The sequence below is a fragment of the Lepisosteus platostomus genome, chromosome 6 (genome assembly GCF_059453375.1).
Source record: "Lepisosteus platostomus isolate fLepPlt1 chromosome 6, fLepPlt1.hap1, whole genome shotgun sequence".
NCBI lineage: Eukaryota > Metazoa > Chordata > Actinopteri > Semionotiformes > Lepisosteidae > Lepisosteus > Lepisosteus platostomus.
In genome coordinates, this window is record NC_142616.1 from 33944760 (window position 1) to 33966301 (window position 21542).

At 36.4% G+C, this 21542-nt stretch overlaps 1 protein-coding gene across 1 annotated transcript; it reads right to left on the reverse strand.

The window, feature by feature from the left end:
* Positions 1-1498: 1498 nt before the first annotated feature.
* Positions 1499-12291, reverse strand: LOC148661604 (regulator of G protein signaling 10-like). The gene is made up of 5 exons (XM_088635535.1): positions 11984-12291; positions 9182-9300; positions 8220-8306; positions 6526-6669; positions 1499-3662 (listed from the first exon to the last, which is right to left on the reverse strand). Exons 1-5 carry the CDS (start codon positions 12150-12152, stop codon positions 3525-3527), a joined length of 657 nt encoding a protein of 218 aa, XP_088491661.1. The 5' UTR covers positions 12153-12291; the 3' UTR covers positions 1499-3524.
* Positions 12292-21542: the final 9251 nt, after the last annotated feature.

The following is a 21542-nucleotide window of genomic DNA, read 5'->3' on the forward strand; positions in this document are numbered from 1 at the left end:
ACTGTAAGAACAGCATAATTAATAAATTCTTTGAATATGAAGAGTATATCTATAGATTTGATGTTAAAAAGTCACTTAGTCCTGGAAAGGATTGTGTCACCCATAGTCTAATCAGGAAGCACAGAGTGTGAGATGGAATTACACCTCAGGAAGAAGAGAACATACAGGCTCCACACAGAACATGCCTCAGTCCAGAATCAAAGGTCCCCAACTCCTCTGAGACTGCAGTACTAACTAAAAGCACCACAGTGCCAGCCCACAAAGGGAATTTATGTACCAGATCAGTTGCACTGATTTAGCAGTGCAAAGAGGTTTATATATTCGCCAGTGCTCTGCAACTGATATACTAATTTTTCAAAAGCATAAAGAGATCTCAAAGATATGCAGATATCAACAGAAAAAAAGTCTTCTTTTCCTGTGATTTATTTTTCTTCCTATTATGGTGCTAGAGTGCTGTATGATGTCAGTGTCAAACAGTGTCTGACTGAGCTGAAAGTAATGATGAAAGTCTGCCCACATGTAACACAGCCCACAAACTCATTTCCCTTCAGTCTCACCAAGTAAAAGCAGAAGTAGGCACACCAATGAAGGAAACAGCAAAATATAACCAGGTGCCCATTCAGCAATTACATTATTATTGTAATTTATAAATGTGTAGTTTCACATTAGTAAAACTGTACACTACTCAAATAAACAAAAAACACAAATCTTTATTAGTCATCTTGAAACTGATAGATCAGAACCAATAAATACAAATAATATGAAAGAGCAACAGACTTCTGTCCAGATTCTTCACTGATAAATTATAGCAAGAATAAAACTAAAATACAGGAAAATTGTCAGAAATTCTTGTTCCATTATAGGTGTCCTGAAACCACAAGATTCACAGGATCACACAGCTGTTTAAGGAAAACATGCATAAATCAACAGATCTCTCAATAAATAAATACCCACTAAATCAACAGTGTAATTTTCTTACTCTTGAAATAGTAGCAAAAGAAAAGCTTTGTTTTGGTTTGTGTAAACATTTTCTGAAAACCTCTGGTATACATTTTCCTGTGTAGGACTGAATCATGCTCACTGCAGAATATATATGCTATATATATAAATTATTTTTGTGGACTGTATACATTTTCTCTGAGAGTGTGATAGATCTTAATACTGTATGTAAGTGACAGAACCACCAAATAAGAAACCTTTTTGTTGGCAGTAGACATACATTTACACTTAGCCCTGGTATATCTGTTTTGACAATGTACGATCAGCTGAATATATTTGATTGCCCTTCTGTACTATATATATACCACAAAAAGACACTTCCTGGAGCTGACATATCTTTCCTGTCATCCATTAGGCTGAAAGCTATTTACTGCTTCTCATTCTTCAAATCCTACCAGGTTTGCACTTAGTTTGCCTAAATAATAAAAACTGTAATAAGCAAACAAGGAAAATGTAAACGTCCCATCTCACAGGCCATTAAAAATGCAGATACACAGCATCAAGATGACCCATTTTATGTTAAAGGCAGAAGGCACAGCTGAATGTTTAACAAAGTAAGCCAATTACAAGACTGATACAATATCAGAAAGATAAAAAAACAATACATACATGCACGTACCATGGCACACAGTAATATGCCATTTCATTGCCAACTAAATAAAATGTAAACATTAACAAATGTTAATTCATGACAAAAGATTCATTCATGCATTCAAACAGACAACTATTCACTTCTATTCCCCTTTGTTGCTTTCTTTCTCATAATGGCTTTGAAGTTTATTTTATATAAAATCAAGATAAAAACCGGCATGAAAAGCAGTGTGTAATGGACAAGTGAATGTTACCTAGAAAATATTCTGCTCCAAATACATTGGAAAAAAACCCTGCACTCTATTAATCAACTGGTTTAATATACAGCACAAGTATTTTCCACTTCATTGTAAAATGCTTAATGTGATTCCTTGCATAAAATAATGTAAAACAAGTAAGAACCCTGGATGCATCAGTTACAATGTAAATTAATTCAATACAGTACTAATTCTCGCAAGTTATTGCATATTTTAAATATTTAACTGTTGGAATATGAAACACAGACCAAAGCAAAAAAAGTGTAGTTCACTATCACATTTCCAAGATGAAATGGAGTCCTATCAATTAAATTCAATTGGTATTTTACCACACCCACTAGTAAACAGCATTAGATACAAAAACATTTTTAGGCAACATATATATGCACAGAAGTCACACACTGGTCTACCTAAAATCTTCCTCATTCATCTGAAAATTATATCTCATCTCTTCGCTGATCCATAGTCTCCGAATCGTTTTTTTCAGATTGGAGTCACAATTTAAGATACAAAGCAGCTGAAATTATTTCAAAAGATTAGAACAGTGTCTAAAGATAAAGAGTAAATAAGATTAAACTGACAGACAGTATTCCATACAATGCAGTAACGCTTTTGTGTTCAAATCATCAAAACTAATGAAGGTAGAAATAATTCCGCCATAAATGAACTAAACCTGTCTGGCACAGTCTTTATAGTGATGTTCAGAATCCAGGTTACACTTGCTCATTCACTGTCTTCCCAGCATTCTATACTAAACATGAATAAAAGAGGACAGAAGAGACAGCAATATAGTCTTAAATCCACTTCATGCACTTCATGTCATTTTCCAGTTACTGTACACACCATTGGTGCAAGGATTCAGACAAGGTTTGCTACAGGAAAGATTAGAATCCTTCTCAGATCTCACAAAGGCATCCTTGTCTTTTAATTTTGTATGCTGTGAAACAGTTTTTTATCTCTCGTAATCTGTAGAAAACTTTTAAAAAATCAGACTCTTGAAGAATCACTTTGCTGTGTGGTAGGAGGAAAAAACACTTATCTTGTCCAATCTCTATATTGCACTTCTCCACACTAGACAGGATACAATAACTCATCTGAAACAGTTCCTCTGCTTTTTAAAACAAGAAAATATCCACTTGAGGATACACAGCATCATGCTAAGTGAACCCCATTCTGCATATCAAATTATAATGCTATCCAAAGATTGTACTCTTGAGAATCATTCACATTCTGCTGGTGTTCTCAGAAGGTTTCTGACTGAAAATGCAAGCTGGGTCCACCTCATGCTTATTACTTAAGATGCTATGGGTATATACTGTAGTTCAACCCATACAATGATCAAGAGAAAAAGTATTTCCAGGAAGCTAAAGCACCAAATGAAATGGGAGTAAAATATTTATCCTGTTATACACGTCTTGCTTGTTAAATCTGGCCATTTTTAATATGGTTTCAACAGTCAAACAGAAAAGGGACATGATCTAGTACAGCATTAGTCCTCCAGAGTGATAGATGACATGAGGTGCGAATTAGGCAGCTACAAGCATAGTTGGAACAGCCTCCATAGTTTTTTTTCCCCAACCATAGACCACACAGAGTAATTTTATCCATTTCCAAAGAAGCAGACTTCAAGTTCATAAATGAAGCAAAGAGTTTCTTCATCCATATCCAGAGTGTGGGTCATGTATTATAAACTATTGAAGCTCTTTTGGCAACAGTCTCTTCACTACCACCGGACACTTTCTGGCCATTTTCCTTCAGGAAGATGTCAGACCGAAGGAAACGTTTGTAGCTGTCAAATTTCATGAGGTTAAAAATCTGGAACAGACAACAAAAAAATATTTTAAAGGTTTATCATGGTACATTCCCCATTCAGTTTTTGTCTGAGTTGAAACAAATTGTTTTAAGTGAAAATCGCTGCAATACTATGTCCAATTTTGTTTGTTACACTTCTGAAATGAATGCAGCGCCATGGTTCTTGTATCAATAGTCTTTAAGATATAAGGTTGACTTTAAAGCTTCACTAGTTGCCTACAAGGCTCTATCCTATGCACATGTGATCTAAGGCTACATCAGGCCTGTCAAAACAAGACCTTTATTCTGTGCATCAACACACTGGAATTCATCGCTTTAAACCACAGGGCATTGAAAGACTTATTGTTTTCTTCTGCTGGAAAACTATCAGTGCTTTCAAAAAAATTACAATTATACAATCCTTCAAGATCACACTAGTGGTGTTATTAATATAATTTGCCTAAATCAAAATGATCAACTTTGTTTGTGCTATTCCAGGAAGAGCTACAAAAGAGTATTAATAGAGAAAAAAATATCTGAAGGCTTACCATATTTAGAAATACTGAAAACATTGGTTCTGAAGCTCCAACAAATTCAACCAATACTTGTAATTATTATTGTAAAAGTGAACCTTTAAATCATAGTGAGCACTAGTTTTTATTCCAGTATAACTGCAGTGATTTGACAAATAGTATTCCTGACAAATAACAATAATACAAAGGTGCATCTGAAATAGGCCTAAAGTTTTGGGTTGTTGATGCACACTGATAGTATCAAATACAAATAGGACTAAATGATTCCCACCAGCTACTTTTAATATAAAGTTAAGACAAATCGTAAGACAATAAAATGTCTTGCACCTGTACGTAAAAAGGAAACTATCTGTCACAGACACAGTCAATACCAAGTCCTGCTTGCAACTTAGTCCTGCTTCAAGTATTCCAAATTAATATTCTATGTTACATGTCAAAATGCAGATTAACTGACTGCATTTCTTGTGTTTGCTTAGGCAGTATAGTCTGTATATCTTCAGATAAGAGGTTCACAAAGGTTTTTTAACTGTAGTAGTCAAATGTAAAGTGTAAACTTAAAACGTTTTTACACTAAAAAAACAATGCCCTGTATATACAGTACATAAGAATTTTAAAATGTGATGCTTCATGAAAACACCATAACCTTGGATATTTAGAGACATTTCACTTAATTGAATTAATCACTAAACTGAATCTTGTAAAATGCATGCCTTTAATGAAATAATGTATTTGATCTATTTGTTTAATCCTTTAAAAGGGCTACAATGAAAAGTAATAAGCCTCTGTGCAGTATCTTTGATTATAAATGTTCAACAGTGGTTAAGAATATTTCCAAATCATGCTTATTAAGTATACCAGCAGCATAGTGTACCTTAAAAAAAAAACAAAAAGAGAACCCTATTAGTGACACTTGAAATAGCAATATGGGAACTCACTCAAAATATGGTCACTCCAAGCTGCAGCACAGGTCTAACAAACACACAACATACTACCAATCAAGAGAGAGTGATCACATCTTAGGGAGCTCTTGTCTGCTTTCCTCTTAAAGGCACAGACCTGGTGGAGGAAGATTCTGGGAGGGAGCTACCTTGATGCAATTGATTTACTAAGAATATCATAAATATATTCAGTGGTGCTGAAATCAAGCCCCCTTACAGGCCATTCATTCCAGGAGATCTCTTTGTTTCAAAGGAAATCATCAACCATTAAAGCACAGTTCAAATCAGCAATTGATGCAAACAGAAAGTTAGTCCTGCATGTAAAAGCTGTTGACTACCACATTTAAAGCTAGATTTTAGGTATGCAGCCTTCCTGAGACAATGAACACCCTCAGATTTTTAGTATAGTTCATTGTTTCCAAATAGATTCACTCTTTTTCCCCTAAGTTTCAAGTTCGTTCTTTTATTTTTAAAACAAAGCAAAAGGAGGAAACTGAAGTTCTTGTTTTCAGCCAGATTCAGAGGTATTGTGAAATTCTTTTTCAAGCACAACCTTTGTTAAGTTACAGCAGCAAGAACTTCAAACTCTCCACTTCCCATACATGTGCCCAAGAGATCCCCAGACTCGGAAAAAAAACACACTCAAACATATTCAAAAACGGCAAAGTGAGTCTCGGTGCTTTCATACCAAAGATCATCAAATAAAATGTAGAGTAATTTCTAGATTTTGTAACAAGCATTTCAAAACACTGCGCAGGCTCATGTGTCAGTGGGGCAATGGTGGGGATTTGGAAAGGTCTTGCTCCTCCTGTTACAATACTCTGGTTTTATTTTGGGGATTCTTGACTTCTTCTTGGGTCAGGGTGTAAAAATGTTTCTATTTTTATAAAGTTCAAAACTCAGTACCTTTGGGGGAAAAGTACAAATGTGTTTGCAAAAAATATTTCATATAGGAAAAGCACATAGAGGGTTGCTGTTAAAACACTGTTCAGATACATGGGATTTTGCAATTCCACCCAGTTCTTTAAAATCCATCAACCCGTTTTCTAACTGCTTCATGTCCCAACTGAGGGACACAGAGGAGCTGGAGCCTATCCCAGCAAGCACTGAGCGAAAGGCAGGACCCGTCCTTGACGGGACACCAGTCCATCTCAGGGCACACACAGACACAGACGTGCACAAACTCAAACCAAGGCTGGTACTTAAAATAATTTGTTAAAATATTTTGTCTATATTTCTAGTATAGTATATACCCATGCAAGAGAAATATTGAGATATATCTGTAACTTCACAAAATGAGAAACAGTCATTTAAATCAATTCTGAATATTTATATGCGAAAGAAACTGATGTGGCGCTAAATATTCTAACACCTTTGTTCATTTATTTGATTTAAGTAGCACCTGGGCTCCCTTACCTGTTCCTGCAACTTTTCGAACATCAGTGGGTGTGCCTGATCCAGCATGCTCTCGTTTAGCTTGGACTGTCCTTCCACGTTCACCTGGGTAGTGGATGTGCTGGACAGATAGGTGGCGTAGATATATTTGGCTTTATCCCTGAGCTGAATTTATGATACAAAGAAAAATAAGAAATGGTTTCACAAAACAGGCCTGACTTGGATCAGCCATACAGGAGATTAGAGAAACTAAGTTCAGTAAGCATGGAACAATTTATCAAAAGTACTCTCCTATGTAGATGTTTTGTCATCCTATTTTTATAATTCTACTAATAATTAATAATAATTCCTTACACTTATATAGTGCTTGTACACTCCACTCAAAGCATGTTACAGGTAATGGTGTCTCCCCTCCACCAACACCAATGTGCAGCATCCACCTAGATGATGCAATGGCAGGCATGGTGCACCAGAACGCTCACCACACTGCAGCTATCAGTGGGGAGGAGAACAGATTGATGAAGCCAATTCATAGATGGATATTATTAGGAGGCTGACTGGTAAAGGCCAATGGGAAATTTGGCCAGGACACCAGAGTATCACCCCTACACTTTTCGAGAAACGCCCTGGGAATTTTAATGACCGCAAAGAGTAAAAGTCTCATCTGAAGGACGGCACCATTTTACAATATAGTGTCCCTGTCACTATATTGGGGCATAAGGACCCACACAGACCGCAGGGTGAGCGCCCCCTACTGGCCCCTCTAATACCTCTTCCAGCAGCAACCTTAGCTTTTCCCAGTAGGTCTCCCATCCAGGTACTGACCAGGCTCACACCTGTTTATCTTAAGTGGGTTGCCAGTCGTGAGCTGCGGGATGATATGGCTGATATGGCTATTTTTATAAACTTTACTGTTTTCTGTTGTTATTATAGATGTGAGCACAATTATAGAGAAGGCAGAACTGAAAGAAGTGTCTGAAAAGTGGGCTTGAGATCCTAAGTTTTTTTTAAATGAAAACATATGAAAACCAGACACATCTTAAAATGGAAAGTCAGTATGCAAGCAACATTCACATGTGTAGACCAGAGCTACTCTGCTGTCTAGATCTCTGCACGTGGAATCAATGATTGTTCCACGAAATGCTAACCCAAATTTCAAACAGCCGGGTGGAAAACAGAAGCCAGTACAGAAATACAGTATATATATGAAGTATATTTCATTTAATACAAAATATTTAAAAATAAGCACCAGAGTATCAGCCTCTTCAGTCCTCTTGCACTTAACCACATGTTACCTTGCAGCAATAGCAGATTTCTTCTACCAAACCACAGAGAAATACAGTAAATAACTGTAGTTATAGAGACAAGAGATTAATATCATGATTAGACCCTTCCTTTGAGTAAATGTCACTTGGTTATGGTTAAATGTGGATGATTTTATGCACTTTCACTGAGCAAGCCTTGATTTTCTATGGAACGGAAAGTTATAACAGTGTATATTCTTTGTTGTACAGCAATAAAGAAGGGAATACAGATATTTTGTTCTTCGCCACTTTGTATTTTAGGATTGTTAGACTTAATGAGGCTCTAAGGTACATAATGTACAACCATTGCCAGATATGTTTTTCTTTTACATCTACTAGAACTTACAATAGCCCTATCAATTCTTCCCTAGACCCCATATTTTGGATTCAAGTGCAAAACTTAAGCTGTACCTTCTGCATGTCCTGGATCTTCTTAAACTCTTCACAAGCTAACCAAAACAAAACATTTTCTTCACTAAATTCTTTCTTCAGAAATTCCTGCAAAGCAAACAGCAATGCTGTTAAAGTTAGGAAATGAACTAAAAATGGAAAAACATCTCTGAAGTAGTGATTCTTTGTACTGATACAAAGAAAGTTTTGGAAAAAAGTAGTGATTTCTTTTCCTGAAATCGGTCCCTTGTCTTGAAATACCCATTACTGCAAAAAGAATTGCACGATGTAAAAAAAAACTTGTTTCCCTATCTCCTGGACAACCATGCAATGAAAAAAAATATTCCTAGACTACAGTAACAAAAGTTAGGTTTTGTTCTTTCTGCACTTTAACTGATTAATTCCTAAAAGAAAAGCAAATTTCTGAAAATAAAATCAGATTGCATGCGCATTAGAAAAACAAAGAATCTATAATACAGTGCTCAAAAACATACCAAAACCTAAATTAGTATATTTCATTCATTCTTGGATGAAATACTGAAACAGGCTGAGAAAGCAGTAAGTTAAAGTAAAAGCACAAGCACAGAACATACTTATTTATACTGTAGTTGTTTTTTACTTTATCTCAATCCACTGGAAGATTCCTATTCTTTGTCAAAAAGAAGAGACGAGTTCAGATGATATCTCTATTGTAGCTATTTTAGATATGATGCCAAGGTAAGAGGTACTTGTCAATCACCATTTAGTGTTGCATCAAGAAGGGTATAAGAACTAATGTGTAGACAAAGTGCAGGAAAAATCGGACACATCGTAAAGTATGTTCCCATAGTCTAAATGTTTCAGCCAAGTTCTTCAAACGTTTTCTGTTGAAAACTGAGCAGATATTTGAAAATGACATAGAGAATCTTTCCAAAATTACCTGGTGACAAATTAGATAAAAGCTATACACACAACACACAAGAAAGGAAATCTCGTTTACTCACTCGAAATTTCCTGACCCCCTCTGGGTCCTCTAGCAGGTTTTCTAATGAAATAGACCACTTCACTGCTCCTGTCACACACTGCTGACTTGTGCTGGCAAAAACATTGATATCTTGGATCTCTGAAAGAATGAATAGGAGATAAGACACTGCAGAGCGCACAGGGGGGTACCACGGGAAATGAGATGCGGCTATGTGAAACAGCAAACATTAATAGGACATCTGCCCAGTCAGCCTTGCTGAAACCTCAGTATGCCCTAAGCTGTAAAGTGGTCACTTTCTGGATACGTGATATCAGTTTTACTTCCATGTAAAGACAGACCTTCTGCAACTCTGTCAGATTTTATTACATGTTCAGATGGGCATTAAAGCCCGCAACAGCTTTTATTATTTGAAGGATTACAGAAAAAATGCACAAATACCTCTTCACATTAGATTAGGAGACCTTTATTTTCCCAAATTTGGGAAATTCATTTGGCAATATTGCTTCACGACCTTCGCCAATAAAAACACACACACACACACACACACACACACGCAAGTACAGAAAAATAAAATAAATACAACATGAAATGCTATGAGATGCATCATACAATACTATGGTGCTTCAGTGCATTTTAACAATTATAGGATTGTAAATGTGACTGAAATGCTCATTTGACAGTGTTATTGTACATTATTATGGTTGCAGGAATAAAAGAGCTTTCATGTCTGTTGGTGTTTATTTTGTGTTGCAAACGACAGCTACTCCCCCTTCTGTTATATCTACACAGCCGGCTATAAAAGGGGTGACTTACATCTTTCATTATCTGTTTAGTCTTTTCCTTCATAACATTTTTAGAAAGCTCAAAAGCTGTCATTTGGCTTTTGCCAATACTTCTACCGGCTTCCAGTTTATTCCAACCTCTAATTCACATATTATCCCATACACAAATGAGGTAAAAGAGGAGAACCACACTGCTGTAAAACAGGGTAATCACAGTGCAGCCATTACACTGCAAGTTCTCAAGTCAAACATGGACGCAAGTCAACAGCTACAAGTGACGACGACCACAAGCAATGGCTACAACAATGGTGGAGATACTGAAGATCTCCACTTAGTTATTAGTGTGAGGTTTATGTATCCAGAAGCACTATGTTCTGGTTCTCTGGATAAGCTAGTCGCAGAAAGAATTTACAGCTTGTCAACACCCGGGTGACAAACTCTCCAGTGGGTTTAAAGTCAGTTCCTCCAAGTGGAACCAGGAAGTCACAGACTGTCATTGTAACCGTCATATTCTCCTATTGAGTCGTGGAGTGCTCTCAGACATCATGCCAGTACAGTCAAAAGTGAAACCCAGCTTGGGGAAGGCTCCAAAAAGCCCTCTCAGACCCTTCTAGAGTTCTGTATTAGAAGAATTCAAACTTTTATTTTTATTATTTCTATCTTCTATTCGTAATTTATCACATTTAAGCATGCTGAATCTGACCCTCAAACACAACTTTTTTAAAACCACTTTAACAGCTTTTGGTGCAACCCATCACAAAGTACTGCAGCATGTGACTACATTGTGTATGAAAGCTGAACGTTAGTCATATAATAGACCACAGTACTGAAAAAAGTGCAAATATTTATGCCTAAATGAAAAAAGTCTCACAAGCAACTACAGTATGGTGTATGATGATAAAATATAACAAGAGCACAAGTATAAAAAAAGAAAAATCAAACATGACTAATTAAAAAAAATAATCAACAGTGAATTACTGTTAAATCTAAAGTATTTAGGTTTAACACCTTTCACTTCAAAATGGAAGACCTTAATGAAGTTAAAAACAATAACATCTGACAACACAGTTATTTAAATTAAAAGGTGACTTACATATATTTATTGGTGAAGCTCTAATTTTGCTTCCTCACCAATACGGTACGTGTCTTGTAATCATTTCTCTAAATCTGACCATAGCGTTTGAGAATTACACCCAAATTAATCATCACTGAATGCATTTTCATACTCCTAAAAGAGATCTGTTTACGTATCTGACCACATATAAAAATTACATATATACTGCGCTGTTACTGGAGGGAAAATGTTGGAAAAGCCACTTAATATGCAAATAATTAAATTATAAATCAACACTAGGAAAACGCATGTACTGGTGTACAGTACGTACTGTATCTGCATTGAGGGTGACATACTGTACATATATGAAGCAACAGTACAAAGGAACAAGTAAAGGGTTATTCCATGTTGAAAAGAGAAGAAAAGAAACACAACGTTTCGGCTGTGGAGCTTATGTAGCTATACATTTAAACGGTATGAAGCATGTGAAAGTATTTTATTACATATTGTAATAAACGTTCCAGATGTAGAGACTTCTTAAGTACAAACGAAGATATAAGTCGGCGTTATGCACCATTCATTTAAAACAGAATTTGTGAAGAGCATGAGGATAAAAAAAACTACATTATGCAGTATCTACTTTTCAGATCGATTTTTTTGGATTTATTGGTTTGGCTGTTGATATTTAAATTTATTCCTCCCCCCAAACGCAAAAGAGCTACCCAGATCCTGATAAGCACTAGTTTTGTATCAGTTTGCCTAAATTTACACCAGTCCCAAATCAGTGCTAGTGTTAAACCAGACACAAAACTAGCCTTTGTGTAGTTTTTGGTTGCAGGAATTGACTTTCAAGTGTACGGCACATGCAGTTTGTTAACGGTAAAAAAAAACACTAGATGGAAGTTTAACGCGATAACATCAACGGGGTATGTTTTTGGTTTAAATGTACAGTGAGATTTTCTCAATTTAGTTTTTGAAGATTTACCTGAAGGCGGTCTCTTCCTGCTCAAACGGCTAACAGCCCTATTAAACATCCTCCTCTGGCAACAGGGACAACGCTGCGTCTCTCCAGCCACCTTCTCAAATTCTGATGTTGCTTTTTGAAAGCCTCTTCCTTTTTCTCTCCCCGGCAGCAGCAGTTTTCTCTGACGCATGTTGGGTGCACATCCTCTTCTCGAGAGCTCAGCAGACGAATTTCAACCGCTGGTTTTCCTGTTCTGAGGTCAGGACAAATACAGAAAGTTTGAACCCACCCGCATTTGTTTTTCGTTGACAAACCAAGACTCCCAGCTAACAGGAACCCCTCCTGTCTTGAATAAAACTACACCAAACACAAGCAAAAGCTTGAAGAAAAAAAAAACCCATGAAATGTATTACTCGATCGTCATCTACTCACTGCTTTCTGACGTAAAAATGTTCAACTGTACGTCATAGATACTAGTTCTTCATTTCTGTTCTGTTAACTTGCAAAACAAACACGTTTATTTGTTTCCTAGGCGCTAGCAAGTGTGTGCTTTAAGAAAACCAAAACACTTGTAAGAAGGGGAAAAGGGAAATGTTGTAGAGGGTTTAGTCTTAAGATTTTAAATCTTAAACATACAGGAGCAGCTGTAAATGGAAAATGTGCTTATCACAAAAGCTTGTCTTTGGGATATCTCTGACACGCTTCTTGGCATTATTTACAGAATATTAGAAAATTCACTCATAATATTTTGGAGTGCTGTATGCCTCAAACACCCTGTCAAGGGGAGCCTTGATCAAACCAGTTCCTGAAGTGATGGGGGTTTCTTCAGGGTTTTGTTATCATAAGGCTATGTGTAGGTAAACCTTAAATATACGTTTTCTGGTATAATAATGCTCAGCAGAAGACGATTACCACTCAGAAGACATACTGTAAATTACAGCACTGGGCATTCTGCAGCTTTGCACATACTCCTTTGCTTTGGTTGCATGTCATTCTCTACACTGTAAAAGTTGTGCCTCTTGTGACAGAGTGATTGGAGTCAGCCAGGTTGACTATGTGCCATTAGAATGGATGAGAATGTGTAAGGTGTACTAAAGGCTCAAGAAAACAAAAATGGGTTCTCATGGAACTTTAAAAGTGAGCTTTCATTTAGTGTTGAGAGAGGAATAGTGGAAAGACCGTATTTTGCAGTTCCTTAAAGAGACAGGGGCTAGCTTGGAAAGTTCCAAGCCCCTACAGCCAAATGGTGCTTGGATACTACTGTATAGCAGTAGAGATATGTGTTCCTCACAGGCAAGAGAAATCATACCTCCTTGCTCATGGGTGACAGCATGTGAGGAACAGGAAAGGATAGTCATGTGCAATAGGCCTTATCTGACAGGGTCACATCAGGTTACATTTAATGTAACTGCTGTGCTGTAAATGCCAGCCTCCCACATCAACACTACTACGGTTTGTGTACTGTAATTCCACTGAGTCAAATTCCAGGATGAAGACAGAAAACTGACAGCTGTCCATACAGAAACCTGTTTATGTGCACAAAGAAAAAAAAGCTAGAGTTCTGAAACAGACCTTTTAGAGATTATAATTCTCTGCCTTAGGACATAGACTCCCATCTTTGTTGTCTGATTGTACAGGGGACCTTCATTGTAGCAAATCAGATGTTTTCTGTAAAGAGCAGATATGAAATATGAACAGTTTAGCAGTGAAACTGGGGTATCTAAACTGGGATATGTTCTGTACTGGACTCATGGAGGACATTAATGAATGACATGAAAATGTAGGGGAGGCCAGGACTTGAGATTTCCAGCTGGTGTCCTAGCCAGTTACTTAAATATCTTGTGCATACTGCATTAAATATCTAGATCATAACACAAGTAATACAAATAATATACTACCCAGCTCTTTAGAAATTATAGATTTAGATTATAGATTGTATAGAAAAAATCTATACAATGTTAGAGGATTAAACATTTGTCCCATAAGATTACAATAAAGATAGTAGTCATTGTAATATATTAATTTTATCACCTTATTTCCTGACGTTGCCAGTGTTTTGGCATGGACTGCAGACAAATTTCAATTTTGTTATCATAATAGAGTTACAAGATGTTAACTTCTCCCATTCCTTATCATCCAAATGCAAAAATTTACTTAACTGAACATACTTTACTTAATTTGACAATGAGCTTCTACAAATAGAGATCTGAGTTTTTAATAAATCACTTACTGTACATATAAACCAAATTTGGTGCATAAGCCAACTTAGATTGAAGCATCACCCGATCCATAAATCCATGCTTCTGAAAAATGTATTATACCATGTGCATTTAATTGTACCTGGTAAAAATCATGACTAATAATTTAAAATAAATCTCAGGCAGTATATAAACAGCATTAATACTGGTTTTAGTGTGAGTCTTAAAACAGGTGTCCTAACAAAATTAGGTTTATTAAAACATTAAGTATATTACAATGTACATATACAAAATTAAATATATATCAGTTAACTTACAAATAATAGAAATTAAAGAATGGGAAAGATATTTTGGTCACTAACATGCCAAGATAGAACTGAAAACTACTTTTGTGTGTCTTCCTGGTGGACATGATAAAATGCTTACAGATAATACAAGCAGTCTATGACATAATATACAGCTATTACAATTTGTGCAATATTGTGAATCAGTATATTTCCATTTTAACACATAATGAAGTTTTCAGTCTGTTTACAAAATCTTGAAAACTAGTTTTAAAGAAAGAATGGTACAAACTATCCACCTGTTAGAGAAAGTCTTAATACTTTATAGAGAAACTTGTGTTACTGTATGTTCTGAGAAGTTCTAAGTAAACATTGTTTTCAAAGGAAACAAAAAAGAGGAACAAACAATGACAAACGACTTTAAAAATCTGCCAGTAGACAAAACAGGGATCCATCTGTGTCATAGTGAAAGAATTAGAGGGTGACTGGTAGTGATTGAGCAAGAGTCTCACATTTTGTTTTTTATTTCAAACAACAGTGCAAATGATATCTGCAGTTTTTACAGGAACTTCTTTTTGATACCATGGTTTTTTAACTGTAACATTTTCCAACACATCTAACTTTTTACAATATGATGTATGCATACGTAAAGCACAGTGTATAATAATTCATACTTTTTGCAGTTGTCACTTTTTTTACTTTAAAGCTTGCAGTCATGACACTTTGAAGCAGCAATTCACTCCACACATTCAGAGTAAAAACCAAAGAGAAAGAAGAAAATAGATCATTAAAATGAAACTAAAACAGAAAAGAAATGATAGTATTCAAACCCTTTTCTGCGGCAAACCTAAATAAATTCACCAAAACCAAACCACAGAGTAACTTCAACATTATTTCAGAATAAATATGCTTATGTCCGTACAGTCCCTCAGTCAGTTAATACATTTCAAGTAATGATCTTTGATTTGAAATGGTGAAGTCGACCATTAAGAAGTGAAAGGTAAAAAGATGCTGCCTAGATCAGGCTGTCCCTGCAAAACAAGAAACCAGGAAAGGAGGAAACTGGTTAGGGATACCACCGTGAGGCCAACAGTGACTTTGAAAGAGGTACAGAGTTCAGTAGCTGAGATAAGAGAATGTGTCCGTGCATCAACAATATCCTAGTCACTTCACAAAGGACAATGTATGGAACTGAAAAAAAAATATTTCAAATCCAGCATGGGGTTTGTAACCTAGAACCTAAGTCTTGGTGCAAACATCATAGAAGATTTTGTGGTCAGACAGGACAAAATTGAAACTTTTTTGTCTAAATGCAAGTTCACGAGGAATGACAGCAGCAGAAAGCTTGGGAGAAATTAGAATTGTTTATTGGGATGTGGAGATTTGCCGTAACCCGCTTGGCTGAGGGCCAACCTCCCGGCCGTTGGACGGGGAGGATAGGACCCCCATGCGACCAATTGGGTAGCTGCAAAGGTGGGGAGGGGGTGGAGGAGGGATGCAGAAAACGAACGAGAAAGAGGAGAGGGTGACGTTGATATATATGGAGACCAGTTGCTTATGTCAGGATTAGTGAGAATTGCAGCAGCTGTGTCGAATGAGCGCGGCTGCCTTCATTCCTCCCTAACTTTCATTAAAAACTCCATATACAGTATCGCATCTGATGCAAACCCAGCACAGAGCATCTCTCAGTCAACACAATCCCTACTGCCAAGTACGGGCTTTGCAGCTTTATGTTATAGATCTCATCAGCGCCTCATCAGCAGGGACAGGGACGGTTATCAAGACAGATTTGATGTAATACAACTGACTGAACTGATTGGAACATAGAAGGTGAGAATTATTTAGAAGAAAACTGCTTCAGACCAAAACCAGTGACAAAAAAAAAAAACCTTTCAGCAGCACTTTGATCCAAAGGACAAGACAAAGCTGCAATGGAGTAGCTTAAAAATAACAAAGTGAAAATCCTTGAGCAAAGTACCATTCAAAGTCTTAACTTTTAAATGTTAAAAGCCTTGAATAATGTTATCCACATGCAATCCCCAAGAAACCTGACAGGAAAAATGAACAATAATTGCACCAAGCCGGTATACAAATTTGGTAGATAAACAAAATGTCATCTAAATGACATCTAAATACACTTCCAGCAAATACCAATTTCACCACTCTGCATATTTATCCAATGAACATATTTGTTTTCTGCTTAGTATTTGCTAACATTTGGTGTAGCCTATTTTACATATCCTATTTTACTTTAATCCTGATTAATAAAAGATCAGCCATTTGCACGTCTGCATGTAGGTTTGTAAGATACTTAGCAGATTAAGTGTTACTAACTAGAGCATTGATTCTAGTGTAAGAATGTACCCATTTTTTTAATCTAACATGAACTATAAGCTGTACAACAAACACGATGCCCCTTTAGGAACTCTTGTGACAGCCTTCCACCCCAAAAAAATGTATAAGCAGTGTTTGTTTGTTCAATTGAATTTCATCAAATTCTATCAACACAAAACTGCCAAAAATAACTCTGAATATTCAATTCAATTCAATTTATTCTTATATAGTGCCTTTCACAACAAGGTTGCCCCAAGGCGCTTAACAAAGCAAGTGACCATACATGTTGTGAATACAGAACAGAAAAGACCAGTAGACAACGGAGGAGAGGGACCAAAAACTCCTTAGTAAGGAGAAAAAAACCTCTAGGGGTCCAAGGTCAACTGGCTGCCCAACCCCTACCACTTTGGGCATGCTAACATTATATTATTAAAAAAAGGAATAAATGAATAAGGGTATTAATCCATCCATCATGTCTTCTGTATGTCAGTACTCCATGCAGATCTCTGTAGGCCAGCAAAATCCTCCTAAATGATAGCTATATCCAGGATGTCCCTCTTGGATCCATAAATATTCTTAAGGCAGAATTAGATGAAGCCATAAGACTGCTCACAACTCTGAATGTGACAAAGAGCTAGTTAATATTTGTATACATAATTAATTGAAACTGTTATTAAGTCCCACCTTAACCTTTAAGGGTATTCTTACTTATACAAAATACTCATTGTATGTAGAAACAGTGCCACCAGCAGGATAATTGTAATTCCTACACATACTTACATACACGTATGTATCAGAATCATGTGATTATGGGGAAAATCTGAATTATTTAAACGTCAATGTCAGCATTTCTAGTGACAGCTAGTAAAACAATTCATTAGATATCCATGTTTTGACTGTAATTCCTATCATTCAGAAGTTTGAGGCTGATGGGATCATTGTTAACCCACCAAGAAAGTTTAACCCAAAAATGTGATAAAAATGTGGTTTGGGTGACACACTCACATCCAAGAACGGAAATCTGGAATGTTCATTAGAATACTATAAAATGTCCAGTATTCTCCAAGACTACTGTTCTGTTACAGAACCCCATGACAACACAAGAAAACAAGTGAGTTTGTCAAATACCAACTAATTGACTCCCAGGTCCAAGGAGACCAAATAATGTAGTTGAGGCAGCATAAAATGAAAGTTCTTGATTGAGCACCTCAATTCAATAGAACATATGTGGTAAGATCTAAAGAAAGCAATTCCCAGGAGCAAGCCAGATGATCAGAAAGAGCAGGGGTTCTGGATGGACAAAACTCTGGTCAAAACAGTCAAAATTATTCTCATGCTGAGAAGTACTGGAACATTGTATTATTATATTATTAATGCCAAAGTAGGATCGATGCATTTTCATGGTCAAACACATTGGAGTTTTTTTCTCCTTCTGTATTTCTACATATCCCTCTTCATGTGGGTTCACCAGTACCTCAATGCAGCTTGTATGTGACAAGTGTACCTAGAGTACTGTCAATCTTGCACTAATTTACATTCACTATATTGTAGATCCACTGTACCTACAGGAACATTATTATCAATCAAAAAAAACACCATATGTTTATATGTGACAAAAAACACCTACAGTGCATCAGGGTTCACCACAACGTAGCATACCATGAATAACTTGACCCCAACCACACCAGTGGCTAATTATAACTTATTGCTCGCAGAATCTCAACCACATAGTGAACATGGCAATGTTTGCATTATGGAGCTCCACCTTCACTCCAAACAGGTGTCTTTAACATCTGAACCACATAGAGGCACTCCCTATGAGATTTTTTTAACTGAATGTGGCCTTTATTGGGGGCAAAGATACCTGCCATCTGTATAAATGTGTCCCTAGGTCAACCATTCAATGAATGTGTGGTACCAGTGTGGAATCATGCACCTTCAGTTTAGTGAGTTTACTTTGCCATAGTGTTGAGCTTTGCTTTTGTAAAAATAACTACCTTTTCTTCCTGTTGTTTTAATTGACAAGCATACAGGATTCTCAAAGACGGTTTTCCAAACTCATACATCAGAAAGACTACAGAAACCAAAATTATCCTGCAGCTAGGATAACACCTTCCCCCTTCTCTTAACGACAGACTACTTTTCTTCTAAATTCTCTCTATTCATTGTAGGTTTCATTTCACACCTCTCTACACCTATCCTGACTTCACACCTCCTGATTGGCCTCTTTTTCTGTCCTCTGCTCCCGCCTCTCGCTCCTCCTCTCTCCCAGCTTTTGTTCTCCTGCTACATTGCCTTTGCTTACTGCGCTGTCTTTCTCACACCTGAAGAAGGCTCCACTGCCGAAACGTTGGGTTTTCTTTAGTTTTTTTTCAGCATGGAATAAACCTATTACTTGTTCCCAAGAATACAGGATGTGAACTCTACTAACAAAGTTGCAAGCTGAATACATCAAAGCTGGCAAGTTAGCAAAGCAGCAAAGGAAAGTCAGATCATGGATACTGGATTAAATTCAAACATCCGTTGGTCCCTCGTAAAACATTAGTGAGGCATAAACAAAGTGAAGGTCCAGAGTCCATGTTTTTACAATGTGAATTAAAAGTTTTTTGGGGGGTGAATAGTTTGCTCTTTTTTTGCTCTTTATGTCCCTGAATGCCTTTGATGTTAAGAAAGATGTTTTTAAAAAATTCTTAACATGCCTTTCGTATGAAGCATGCTGAAATACTGTAAATAATATTTTCTATTAATTATTTTTAATTATGCACTGGCATGTGATTAACACTGACTGACTACGACACTGTGGGAAGATGTCATAGAACTTTTCCAGTCAATGAGTGCCACCTCTGTCTTGAAGGACTGCTGGAAGAATTGAGTTGATGGCCCATGAATAAAATCTCTTGCTTCAAGTATTATAGGCAGAAACCAGATTACCGTATTTTTTAGTACTACTAACATTACAAAATTGAGTATTACAAAAATATAGTTTTGTAATTGCTTAGCATGAGGCATATTGTCTACTTCTTCCTTGGAAAATACTTTAGCAAAATTTTAACTTATTACATCCCCTTTCCCTTTAATTACGGAAACATTTCCCATTTTATATCTGAGACAGCTAATCATTTACTTGTCTTTTTCCGTTGTAATACTGAAAACATCCATAATGTTAATTTTAAACTCCATTACAATATTGCTTCCTCTTTGTTTAGGCTTTTCTTGTGCTTCTAGCTTATGTTCCCTTTCTTCAGCTATATCCTGTTCTTTTCTGAATGATTTATAAAGTCTTTTCATTAGTACGATTATTAACTGCTAATATTTGATTTATTGTACCTTCCTCTCCTAACTTTTATTTGCTTACTTGGGGGATGAATCTGTTTTGTGCTACAAGCAGAAAATACTGTATCTCACCTTTTGCCATTCATTTTCTAACATTTCCAGATTTATCCTGTATCCTCTCTTATTCTCTGTTCCAATCTAATTTTCTTACAATCTCACTTCTTCAGTCTTATTTCCTGAAATTGTAATCATTTGGTTTAAACTCTGACTGTACAGATTAAAAGCATACCATATTTTGAAGATGATTCATTCAGTGCCTTAATGGTTCTCTCATCTCAGTTCTCCTCACTCTGATCTGGATTGCTTGAAAAGGCTAGATAATACAAGGGCTTCTTCTAGTAGGAGAGCTGACAAATGGACTAGGTGAAGAAGAAGGTATTAGCCATGTTTACCATTCCTATTAGTTTCTCCCAATGGATAGAAAGAGGTATTAAAAATGCAACAAATACCCTTAGTCTCAATATTAATTTGTTGCATTTTTAATCTCCGTACAGCATACGGGCACTAAAAGAAAGCTCCCCCAAAAATCACTTTTTACACATACATGTCTGATTTCATTTTGTAAGACTGCATTATAATGTAGTGTGTATACAGTATCTGAACTCGGTATTGTCCCATGCTCATAATACTCTTGTCATGCGTCTTGTCAAATGTACTCAGTCAAGCCTACTTTTCTGTCTCTTGCATTTTGTTTCAATTGCTTCTAAGGTAAAGAAAAATTGTATTACCTGGTTCTGCGAGAGGTCCCATTTCTCCCTAGGGCCTGCTCTTTCATTCACTCCCTGTGTATCTCTCGTCAATTTCCTTTGGATTCTCCCTCTTTCCTTTTTAAATGTTATTTGCTCCATTGATCATTACCTCTAGCTATTACTCAGATGTAATCTGTCATTTCTGGACAAACAACCTTTGCTACTGAAAAGATTGCAGTGGACAAAAAAAGCTAAAGCCTTCTTCAGGACATCATTTTCTCAGAAATGTGTTCATGAATTATCATTTGTAGCCATCTTCCTTGAGGTGCTGTAGACATCCACCACTGAGTAGAACACGGATGTGGTCTTACTCTTCAATTTGTCTCCAAAGTCTTTGAATTTGATTTGAAATAAAATTGCATTGATTGTGGCGGTATGAATTCGTTTACACCTGCCTTTGTTAGGAACAGATTCTACTCTTTGAATGTCTGTATTCCAGTATTCATTATTGCACAAAGAGAGCCAGGACCAGGATAGGAGTAACATGTTGAGCATCAAAAGTTCTCAAAGCTAAAGTGTCTTCTACTACACAAAGGAGTTTGACTATTACATACTGCTTAGTTTATGTGGGAAGAAAGCCAAGTAAGATTTTTGCATATGAGAACATAAAAGCTGATCAGTAATTTTCAACAGACGACTTTGTAATGTAAAAGCCTACCAACAATTTATATTGTTCTTATTT